The sequence below is a fragment of the Cupressus sempervirens genome, chromosome 1 (genome assembly GCF_028749045.1).
Source record: "Cupressus sempervirens isolate cs-2001-9-10 chromosome 1, ASM2874904v1, whole genome shotgun sequence".
NCBI classification, from domain to species: Eukaryota; Viridiplantae; Streptophyta; class Pinopsida; order Cupressales; family Cupressaceae; genus Cupressus; species Cupressus sempervirens.
Window position 1 is genome coordinate 76,377,558 of NC_143118.1, and position 12,536 is coordinate 76,390,093.

The 12,536-nt window shown below is 34.7% G+C and overlaps 2 protein-coding genes across 2 annotated transcripts in view; both read right to left on the reverse strand.

The window, feature by feature from the left end:
* Window positions 1-9,200: 9,200 nt before the first annotated feature.
* Window positions 9,201-10,113, reverse strand: LOC149576284 (F-box/kelch-repeat protein SKIP20-like). Its single transcript, XM_089794192.1, has 2 exons — window positions 9,916-10,113; window positions 9,201-9,719 (listed from the first exon to the last, which is right to left on the reverse strand). Exons 1-2 carry the CDS (start codon window positions 10,111-10,113, stop codon window positions 9,201-9,203), a joined length of 717 nt encoding a protein of 238 aa, XP_089650318.1.
* A 475-nt stretch (window positions 10,114-10,588) lies between these two features.
* The window catches only part of LOC149576285 (F-box/kelch-repeat protein At1g80440-like), a 48,424-nt gene continuing 46,476 nt past the window's right edge, over window positions 10,589-12,536 (reverse strand). The window contains exon 2 of the mRNA XM_089794196.1: window positions 10,589-11,279. Within this exon, the coding sequence (XP_089650322.1) occupies window positions 10,589-11,279 (691 nt within the window). The remainder of the gene's footprint in view (window positions 11,280-12,536) is intronic.

Genomic DNA, 12,536 nt, shown 5'->3' on the forward strand with positions numbered 1-12,536 from the left:
TCACTTGAAGGGCATGGAGCCTATCTCTTTTTTCTATATATATATCATAGGATCTATTTCTCTCCCTTTTCTAACCTTTCTTCCTTTTATATGATGAAATATTTTCTTGCATTCATTTATTGCGATTATGTATGGATTAGCATCCCTAATGGAATTTATGTTCTCTTAAAATTACATGTCTAGTATAAATTGAATCTAGTTAGGAAGACATAATGTGCTATTCCTCTCTCATTCAATGCATCCAATATCCTTTATGAATTTGCATTCTCTTATAATTTGATGTTATCTCTTGCATGCATTAATTGTTTTACATAGGGATTAGCATCCTGAGTGAAATCTTATGCTTGTAAGTACACTTTTATTATAAAGAATCAATCATTTAGGGATGGATTCTCTCTCTCTCTCTCTCTCTCTCTCTCTCTCTAGGATCCATTATTGCTTTTTTGTTCCTTTTGTGATAACTAAGTAGGCATACCATGGTATCCTTTCATCTCCCTCTTTCATTTCTCTATAGATTTTTATTATTCTATGGTACATTCTAATATGTGGGTATGTAATGCTTTGTTTCAAATATGACATGATTGTTATAGTCTAGTTCACAATTTTTTCATGCCTTGAATTTTAAAACTTTTTATTTAATAATCACCTATAGTTTAATTTATATGTGATATCTTAAATTTTAGCATCTTATTTTGTTTTAAATTTCATACCATATGATGTTTCTTGCTTTACTTTTCTCTATAGTGTTGCATTATTCTATGGTACTTCTTGTTGGATATAGGGTGTTTTATTTTGTGCATGACTAGATTATGATTATTTCTTGCACTTCTGTTGGACTAACCGCTAATTTTCCTCTTCAAGATTTGTGACATGGCTTAACCATCTCTTGTGTTCTATAAGTATAGTGGTTGTATCAAGCATTAATAGGTCAATCTTTTAGTGCAATGACAAATCTAGCCTGTAACAAGTGGTATTAGAGCTTAGTCACAGGTTCAAATCTCCTCAGGTAACACTAAGGGGGGGATTGTTGGACTAACTACTAACATTCCCCTTTGGGATTCGTGACATGTCTTTCTCACCTCAAACTTGGGGGTAAATGTTGTTTGTGAATTTTCTAAGGATTAACTTTCCTTAGTATGATGATACTTGTTTATAATGTGACATTGTTCTTATAAATATTTGTGTCTTGACTATGGATTCTCTCTTTTGCAAAAGCTGCATACCATGCATCATCACCTCTTCTTTATTGGAAATGCTATATCATCGAAAACTCCTATCTCCCTAGGATACAGGGGGCTAGATAGCTAAATTTGTATTCCCCTCTTTTTTTTCTTAGAGATGTTATCTTGTTCAAGAACTCCTCTTAGGTAGATGTCTTATATGCAATATTTCTCCCTTTTGAGGACCCTCTTTCCATAGGAGATATATCATTTTCATGATTGTCTATGTTCTTAGATTGTAAGGGTCAATGCTCTTCACTATGCAATGGTAAAAGTTGTTTCTTCAAGGATATATAATTTTTGTGTAAAGTAGGTATCCTCTTTTCTCTTCCTTATAATGTCTATATAGGTGAATATATATATGCCCTCCTTTGTATTATAGTTTTGCACTCTTCCTTTTTATAATATGCTATATCTCATACACAGATCACATATTTTTATTGGGCCACATCATGGGTGGAAATTGATGGGTTGAGTAGCAGGTTACAACTCTATCAAACTATTCAATGTCATCTTTTACAAGCATCTCTTCCTGTGGTTCAGTTCACATTAGTGTGGCCACCTTATTGGAAGAGGTAATCACTTCTCTTTTCTCTCTCTCTTTCTTTGATGCTAGTAGGAATAAACCATGAAGCTATGTTATTTATGTTGTTTCTCTTCTCTTTCTTATGTCATCACTAATGCTCTTGTAATAGCCTACCAAATATGATATTGGTGGGTGAGGAAATGTTTGTCAGGGTATCTTCACTGGTTGATTTGGGTTTGTTTTAGTAGTAAACCCTATTTGTATCTTTATTTTTTTATTTTTTTGTTTTTATTTTTGCACACTTGTGCATGTATGTGGAGTTATGACCCTTTTCTTTTGCGGCTCATGCACTTTGGCTAAGTGGAGTTCTATCTTGTTGTCATTTTCTAGAGTCTTTATTCTCTATCCTACTGAGAGTTTGAATTAAGCTCACACTATCACTAAAGTGGGGATTAAATGTATCATATTATATTAAAATAACATTAATTTAGTGATAGTTTAGCACCCATTTAATATGATTTCATCATAAATTGCATTTAATTTGTAGTCTTCCCTTCCTCCTTATTTCTTTTTATTCCTCCTAGATGGAATTAGGGTGGGATCTAATGGATCCTCTTGGTATTCGTAATCTATGATGCAAATAATGAGGTAGGACCTATTCTTTTGGTGTCATTTATTTTCATATTCCTATCACCAAAATCTATCTTCTACATTGAAATAGAGCTTTTCACTAAACCTATAGGGAATTTCGTGAGACTAATGCTTGTTTTGGGACCTTGGGCAATCCTAGATTTTTTTGGGTCTTGAGGTCAAGGATTCAATGTGCCCCTACCCCATAAATGGATGTAGTGCATCCCTATCCAAGTAAGGGATGCAATGTGTCCCTAAACCTGGACCTATTTTAGGTCCCCTTCTTGACCCTTAAGTCAGGGTTGATTCGAGGTACTATTTCCCTTACACAATCGATGGATAGGATAAATTTTAATTTGAATCCTTTTGTAATAACCTTATTTTCTCCATTTTTCATCCATCATTCACATGCACATGTGATCTCTCCATCCATGTGTGCAACAAGCTCCCAAGCGTTCAAGTCTTCAAGTTTTCTTCAACTATTTTGGGTGTTCAAGCAAGTCCTTCATTGAAGGTCAAGGATTCAACCATCAAACAATTGAAGGATTTTATGCAAGAACTTTTTATAACATTTTCAACATTTAAGATCTATCGTCATACAGTTAAAGATCGTTTGTTGCATCTTCTACATTCATCCCTCCTAAGATCTATATTCACTCTTAAGGAGAATATCAAGCACATTCATTCACAAAGGTTTTGATTTGTTTTGATTTAATTTCCTATTGTTTTTGAAGTTGAGTACTCAAGGCTATTGCATCAACATATTTGTTTACATTCCAAATTCAAGAGCATATTCATAGATTTTACATTGCTTCATATCATATCTACTTCTACTACTTGTTAGCATTCTCTATTTCAATTTTAATTTCAAGGTTAATTCCTAAACTAGGGTTTGATTAAGGGAAACCTCCCAATCAACAAAAAAAAATCCTTTTTCTTGTATTTTATAGACCTCAAAAGACAAAACGAGGTGTAGATTCAAATAACTTTTTGTATAACTTTAAACATCCAAAATTGGTCTCATGATATGACATAAAAGGTCAAGGAGTATTACATCCCCACCCCTCTAGATTGACCCTATCCTAGATTAACACCTCTCCTAGAGGTCAGCTCTGACCTAGAGCTGATTGATTTTTGGATTTTGTATATCTTATAGTTTCGTGTCCATAATATGAGTTTCAACATTTTTGGAGACCATTTGACATAGCATTTTTAGGTTTGTATCCTTCAATGTGAGCCTTCTCCTATTTTCTAATTGAATACATATTTTCATCACTTTGTATTCATATTTCACATTGCATATCTACTTACACAAAATCCTCTCTTTATGGAGGTGGTGGAGAAAGTCCAAGCAATTCACCCTTTTGCATAGGTTATGAATTGACACTTTATCTTTTGTTAATTGGGCCTAGATTAGGAGGTGGATCTTGGTGTTTACCCTTCATCTTTGCATAGGTAGTAGATTCATTCCCCCTCCCCCTATATAGTTATTATCTTCGTTATTTTGTGGGAAGGAGCTTCCCCTTCCTTACATAGCAAAGAATTGTTAATTTAGCCTAATTTTCCACTTTACCATCTAATTTCCTAAGATCAGCTTTAGACTTCCTTCCTCCTTTTTTGTTCACTTTTGGGACAAGAGACTTGTCCAAACCCTCTATGGTGGTAGCTAACCTTAGTTTATTGTAAGTAACATTTATTTCATTTTCTATAACTTTTTGTGAATTTTGTTCTACTAGTAACTCCTCCATCAATTCATCCCCCATGTTTTTAGCAAAGAGCTCATGTTGTGTTTGCAATTTTACGAGAGTTGGCTCTTTATAGTTTAATTTAGGAACATGAAGGTTATCTATGTTTTGGTTAAGGCTATTTTCTATATGTACAACCTTGACCCCAACTATAATTACAAATGAGACATTGAAAACATACATGATTTCCTAATGCTACTTATTTAAACTTAGCACCTGCACCGCAAGGAGGTGCAATAGTTAGTCAATAGTAAGATATACATAATAAATATTATATTAGAGTATGTACATAAAAAATTAACAATAATATTTATAATATGCCATAATAAACATAAATCTTCAACACAAATGTTCCATAATGTAAAGTCAATAGTTTTGATATATAATTTAATATTTTGATTAAATTAGGAATAGTAGTTCATGAAAATGATAATTTACTCGCTTTTTTACTTCATATTTCAACATTTTTGCTAACTACCTAATTCTCACTATTTGTTTCATCCAATATACTATTATCATCATTCAATGGTTATTTAATTGATATATATTTAAAATTAAATATACTCTATGAAATTTTGTCTATTTTTGAATAAACTTATATAAATACCTATATAATGTATTTACTTTAAAAGTCTTAAAATAGAAGATGCATTAAAAAGTAGTAATAAATATTACAATTTCTATTTTAAGCATAAATTTACAATCGATATCCTTCTTTCCACTATCTTTTGAATGGGTAGATCCATATCTTGATCTATAATATATTTAAGGTTTTTTATCCAATTTCATAATTCAATGTTTAGTAGAGAATATTAATTTAATTTAAACTTATCATTTATTTCTTGACATTCAAGCGTAAGACAAGTAAAACACAAAAATGTAGCTAAGGATAATTTATAAAATGTAGCAAAATGTAAGTTTATGAATATTACATTTTTAACAATTCTATTATTTTGTTTTAAAACTCTTTTAATAAAAACTATTTTGGTGAGGAGCCTCATCTCTTATGATGTCGGAACCTTGCACTTAGTGGACTCTTTGTGAACCATTCAAAACGAAGGGCCCATTACAATGCATGTCTAATTTGACTATAAAAAGTTAAAGATTTTATTTTCTTAACTCTTAATTGCAGATTGAAATTGATAAGTAACTGGTAAACCAAATTACATTTCAAACCAGAGTAAAGAATATACAAGTAAATTGCCGTATGCAGAAAATAGGAAGAACAAAATTAGGAAGGAGGCCAGAGAATAATATTGAACCAAAATGAGATCTATCAACCATCTCAAGTTTCGATTGCATAAAGTGTAATAACAAAGACAGACAGGAGAGACATCGAAGAATAAGAGTGGAAAGCAAGAAGCCACACTTTATTAAAATTGAGAAAAATAACAAATAAACAAGGAAAGGGCACCAACAAATTAATCGCCCAACCAAGCGCTACATTCCCTTAGTGAAGCAGATTTAATGATCATTCAGGCATTACAGGAAACTACATTCCATGCTGACAGGAACGACATAATGCGCGTTGAATCAGATTCAATGCCTAAACGATCGTCTAGGAACCCAATCTAGGCACACCTTTGATAACGGATTTTCCATTCTGGAACAGAGATCTTTCTATACACCAATTTCTGTTTTGTCTGAAGAAGTAGATAAGTTCAAAGAAAAAGTAATTTTTGGTTCAGTTTCAAATTTCAGTCCGGCGTCCCAATAAAACAATCAATTTGAAAAAAAATGGTATTTTATAAAGTTGTTTCTTAAACTTTTAACCAAAATACTGAAAGAAGGTTGAAATAGGCTAAGAAGAATAAGGCTGGTTAATCTCTAGACAAAATCTACCAAGAAAAAAGAAAAGTTAAACATGATTCTTTTTCAAATTGAATGTCTTCCGTTAAATCATATTGTTTCTTGACCCTTGCAACTCAACTCTCATTCACCGAAGTTCAATGCTCCATGCATAAATCCCCATAGCTTTTGTTTTTCCATTTATATGCATGTTGGTGTGAAGGAGCGGCAATTAAATGCTGGGATTTGGGCAATGTTTTTTTATTTATAATCTTTTTATCAAGGCTGTCAAAATCAAGAAAACTGGTTAATCATGAAACAATCCTCAACTTGAAACATTAAAAACCAAGGAAAGCAAATGGCAAAATTTGCAAGGAAAGAAGTGCTACGAAACCCCATGAGGAAAAAATGTTTTATAGAAAAAGAAGGCAAACCAAAATAAATCTGCTTTTTCTTCTCAAAATAAATGGAAAGATTAGTTCTTCACAGCCAATGAAAATCCACAATACAACAATGAATTTGAAGAGCCCAATAAAATAACAATCAATTTGGAAAAATAGAACCTGATCAGAGAAATTTGTTTTAAAACAAACAAGGCGAACCAAAACAACTCTGTGTCAGTCTTCTCAAAATCAATTCAAAGTTCAGATTTTTCCAGCAAATGAAAAGCCACAATCAATTTGGGAAAAACTCCAATCAGACAATCACAATCACAGTGGACACAGATGTTGGGAATGTGTAGCCCAACGGTTACATGACACTTCAGATTCCCTTCTTTTTGTCTTCTAGCTAAATGTGGTTGTATATATACATCTGCATAGTCATGTATTGAATATCGCTTAATGAATAATAAAGTGGGTTCCCTATTGAGAGTGGACGTAGCCACAAGTTGTGGTGAACCACTATAATTTGTATATTTTTTAGTTTAGTTGCTTTCATTGTGTTTTCTCTACTTGTTTTGAGTCTACAATTGGTATCAGAGAGAATTTTGGCTTGAGCAAAGATGGAGGAAGAAGAAGATGATATTGATTTTGTTATTGATGAGTTTCTTGAAAATCTGGACTCGGTTGAAGAGGAGGATGCTGAAGAGAGTGAGGATGAAGTTGAGGCCAACAGTGAGGAGGATTATGAAAAGGAAAACTTTGTGAGATTGAAGGAGGAGAACTTCTTACTCACAAACCAACTGTTTTGCTTGCTTCAAAAGTTGGAGGTTTTGGGTCATATGCTGAATGTTGAGAAAGATAACTTTGACAAAGAGTGGGAGTTTTTTGAACAGTCTCTGTTTCAACAAGAGGAGAATGATGTGATCTTGACAGAGGACTCTTTTCTTGCAAAAATGTATGTCTCATTGATAGAGATGTTTCCTATTGGTGGAAAGAAATCACAAGAGGATTCCAGGTGCCTGGCAACTGAAATCTAAGGAGTGCAGAGATTATAGAGCTCAAGGAGGCCAAAAACAGGCAGGGGCTCAAGACTGCACATGATCTAGAAGCCCTTGGCATGTCAGAGAATGAGGTCCTTGATGATTTGTTGTTGCAAATTGCTGAAGTAGAAGTAGAGTGGGATGCATTGACTACAGTGGAAGACTGTCAAGAGGTCCAAGTTGTTGCTCATCTTGAAAATGGTGAGGCCCATTTTGGAGATAGAGGAGGCCAAGGAGAACGAAGCCTGAGATTTGACAGTGAGTTAGATTCATCTTTAGATATGGAAAATGGTGAGTTTGACAAAAAAATGGAGCTGAATGGAGTTAAGTGTGGTTCCTATGATGAAATGAGTCATAGTGGTAATGAGCATGACGCTCTGTTTGATATGCAAACCTCACCGGCGACAGTGGTTGGAGATGGTACATCACAGACTTTACCTCTTGCCAATAGTCCTATGTTGACTGGTCTTCTCGGCCACTGCACATTCATGCCACCTAACAGCTTTGTGCGCCTACCAAACTCTACAGATAAAGTCTGTTGTCCTTCTATGTTGGGCATTGATCCCACAAAAGGCCAAACAGGTATGTTTCAACCACAGCCCCAATTCATTGTTGGAAATCAAAGCATTGAAATGGGAGAGGATTTCGGTGATGCCATAGTTCAAAAAGATTTTGGTGATGTGTTTTTCAGGTATTTTGCAGGTTTTTTCAAAAGTCAGTATCAAATTGATGCACCCAGTAATGTACGTGCTAGTTAGCATTTATTGACTGCCTGTGAGAAGTTACAGAAGGTTTTAAGTGTCAATCGTGAAGTGTCTGTTAACTTTGAGGGCCCGATGGATGAAAATAATTTGATGGGGTTTATTAGAAGAGATGAGTTTGACCCGATAAAAACTTTAAAGAAACCAAAGATGAATGACGAAAATAGCCAAAGAGGTGAAGTAACATTGGAGAGAATAGGTCTGACGGAAAATTTGGTTGTGGTGGTCATGGAAGAAGGGAAATCTAGGACTATTTCTAATGTGGAGTCACTAGACGTTGGTCAAATTGTCTGTTGGCTGAGAAATTGAAAAGAATAGCAGAGTATGCAGGCACCCTTACTTGTCAGCATGCAGCCAGAGCTACAATAGAGAATATAATACAAGAAAAGGTATGAGAGTTATAATAGATATTTCCCAGGCCAATAATGATGTCAGTATGACAAAGGTTGTAGGGGTTAATAATACTAATGTTCTAGCTAAGACCTGAAAAAGCATATATGCTTGCTATTATTTGATAGTTTGTCATCACATGGTACAGTTGGTGAAGGTATGCAACTCCATGTGGCCTTAGCAATAGAGGTAAATTTTAAGGTGGATAAGGACATTGATCTGTTTTATGATACTTTGTTAAGGGGGACCCACGAAACAAGAATATATGAAGGAGTGCATTATGCACATGTTGGAAGCTTTATTCACAAATGTCGCTTAATGCATATGAATATTGTGAGTAAACTATTTGGAGAAGAGTTTTTTGGAGATTAGTTCTTCACAGCCAATGAAAAGCCACAATACAACAATGAATTTGAAGAGCCCAATAAAATAACAATCAATTTGAAAAAAAAAACCTGATCAGAGAAATTTGTTTTAAAACAAACAAGGCAAACCAAAACAACTCTGTGTCAGTCTTCTCAAAATCAATGAAAAGTTCAAATTTTTACAGCAAATGAAAAACCACAACCAATTTGGGAAAAACCCCAATCAAACAATCACAATCACAGTGGACACAGATTCGATCCTATCAATATTGGAAAATTGTGGAGCCTTCTCAACAGAGACCCATATCCGTCTCTTCAGTTTCGCTCGTGTTTCTTTTTCTGTTTCTGTTTCTCATGGAGGTTGGTAGATATAGAAAACTGCATTGTTGGTCCCCGATTGAAGCCCGCTCAAGAAAATCCCATCCCCATACACCGCAGCATCGATTCTGTCAAGAGGCTCAGGAAGATCATCAACAATCTTCCACACATTCTCTACCGAGTCATATTTAGTCACAACATCCCACTGAAAGCAATACAAACACCCAAATGCAGGCACAATGCGCTCAACACAATCTTCGACAAACCAGATGTTGGGCGAAGTGGACCAAACTTCTCTTTCTGGATCAAATCGCTGAAGCTCCTGATGATATGTTCTCATGACATACATCATGTTTTCCATAAAAACAGAGTAACACAACCAATCCTTTTGAAGCATATTGGGAAGAAGCCTCCACTCATCTCTGTCCACATTGTAAACTGCAGTCTGGCTTGTGATTTGACCATTCATTCTTCCTCCTACAACGTAAATCAGTCTTTCATGAGAAGATGCACAAAACGCAAAATCTTCCTCTTGCAATATATCTGCACCTTTCTGCCATTTACAAGACACCAAATCAAAGATCAAAATGGCCCTATAATTTCTCGCCAGTCTTTTGTGCTTCAAACCTGCAGTGTACTTGTAGTTTCTGTTTAACGTAGATACATTTGGAAAATGAGTAGAATTGAAATTGGGTAGGGACGGGAGGGAGTGTTTTCCATGATTTGTTAATGGGGTCGTATATAGTTACCAGAGGACCTACATTTCCAAGAAAACATATCAACTCCTTAGACCCATGCTCGCTGAATCTTTCCTCATAAAACTTGGGATTTTCTAGCACGAACTTCCAATTTTTACAAACTGTCTTCAGAATGGCGAGAGATTCACAAGACGTTTTCATTAAGATCTTCCTCACCAAATCTTCTGGAATTACCTCAAAATACTTCATTACCAACCAATTCTGCTGTTACACTCTACTCAAATAAATTGCAACTCGTATTAAATTATTTTTCATAAGTTATATATATTGAAGTAGAATATGATTGACTCTAAATATAGGCATGCTTTTAAATATAGACATTGATTCTTAATTTTGAAATGTAACGTTGTAGATGACGCATGTTTTGAGTATTTTTTTTAAAATTATTCAAGTACAAGTACTAAATATATTGAAAAGACTTTCAGTTACTAAATAATAGTTTCCCCTCTCAGCATCAGAATCAAATCATGACAGTGGCCAAAGATTCGATCTTGCTGTGGGACAAGTATTGAGGCATCTCAATAGAAACACATCTCCCTGTGTTAACCCCTATTTCCAATGGAGGGTAATACATGTAGAAAACTTTATCGTTGGTGTCCGATTCAATCCCACTCAAGCAAATCCCATCATCCCCAAACACCGCAACATCAACCCTGTCAAGCGGCTAAGGAAGCCCATTAACTTCTGCCCACAAATTCTGTGTAGAGTCAAATTGTGCCACAGCATCCCAGTAGAAGCAATATAGACACCCAAATGCGGCCACAATGGGATGCACACAATCTGGAATAAACCAGACGTTGGGCAAAGTGGACCAAACTCCTCTTTCTGGATCAAACTGCTGAAGCTCGTCATCAAACAAGCTGACAACATACAACATTCCTTTTATAAAAACCGAGGAACACAGCCACTCCTTTTGAAGCATGTTGGGAAGAAGCTTCCACTCATCTCTCTCCACGTTGTAAACTGCGGCCTGGCTCGTACTCTTCCAATCACATTGTCTTCCTCCTGCAATATAAATCTCATCTCCCTCAGGAGATGCACAGCACACAAAGTCAAACATGATCTCTCTGGTGGGCGCATCTGCACCTTTGCTCCACTGGAAAGACACAAAATCAAAGACCAAAACAGTCATGTTTGGTATTCTCTTCCTCTTTGAACCCACTCTGCAGCTCTCATATCTTAACCCTAATAAAACCAGTTTATGCTTTACACAAACACACTTGGAGAATGTGTAGAATTCAAATTGGGTAGGGACGAGAGGCAGTCTTCCCCATAACTGGTTAACGGGGTCAAATGTAGTTATGCGAACATTCTCAATCAAACATATCAACTCTTCGGACCTCCCACGACTCCTCCTGTCTCCGTAAAACTATGAGTTTTTCAATCAAAGAATATATCAACAAGTAGATTCTTTAATTTTTAAAAATAATATATTGATAAAAATATCTAGTGAAATACAATAAAAGAATCAAATTAAATTATATATATATACACTAAAGCTGATATTAGCTTTTTATCTAAACTTTGTTTGATTAAGTGGAAGAAACTATTATAGGATTAGACAAGTTCAAAACATAATAATATATCTTCCAATTTGATAATATCTTATTAAAATAGTTTAAAATTAATTCTTAAATAGAACTTCAAACATCACAAAATAAATATAATAATAATGGAGAAGATTTCTTCTAGTTTGAATTTAGAATTTAAAGATAATTTCCACAAATACAAATGTATACAAACTTAACCTAAAATAACATTAAGTTAAAAAGAGTAGTAAGTGAAATGGGAAATGTAATATGCAAAATTTTCACTCCTGGAAGAGTTCTTCAAAAGGAAATTTCTATGTGCAAAGAAAAACTAAAGAACATGGATAATGTTTTGTCAAAACAGATAAATTTGCCATCAAATATTGTGCAGCTAGTAGAGAGATGAAACTAAAAGAAGTGCATATATTTCTTTTGATGGAATAGTACAAATTTGGGATTCCTCATGACAACCAGATGTACAATGCTCTAATCAGTGTCACGGAAGATCTATATAAACCAGATGAAGTTGCTAAACTCTATGATGAGATGATAGAATATGACTTAAAACCCACCATTCACACCTTGAACATGCTTGTGCACCAACATTGCAGGACATGAGGGCTCCTCATTTCAATTATGATAAATTCTTTGTTGATTTTTCACAAGAAGGTAGGCCTCATATATTTGAGAATAGACGAGACAAATAGGGAACTTGGCTATTGCAGATGTGTTTGTTATGTTCCCACATAAACTGTTAAGAAAAACCAAGGAAGCCAACATAGGTTGTGTCACTTATAGTCTAATGGTGAGTTTGGGCAACCTAGATTCTAACTCTGGCAAGTGCAGCTATGTGTCAATGCAGTTGTTTTGGTTGGGATATTGTGAGTGGAGGCTTACTCGATGTCTCCAACAAGCTCTAGTTTTTCTCAGCCTTCTCCAACCAAAGGAGATGAGTTACAAGAAAATTATCACTTAGATCAATGGCATAGAACTTTGGTACTAAAAATCTAATACACATATTATTGCAAACTCTTCTCCCTTCTTTCACCATAGGGGGAGGACTCACAATTCTATGTTGAAATT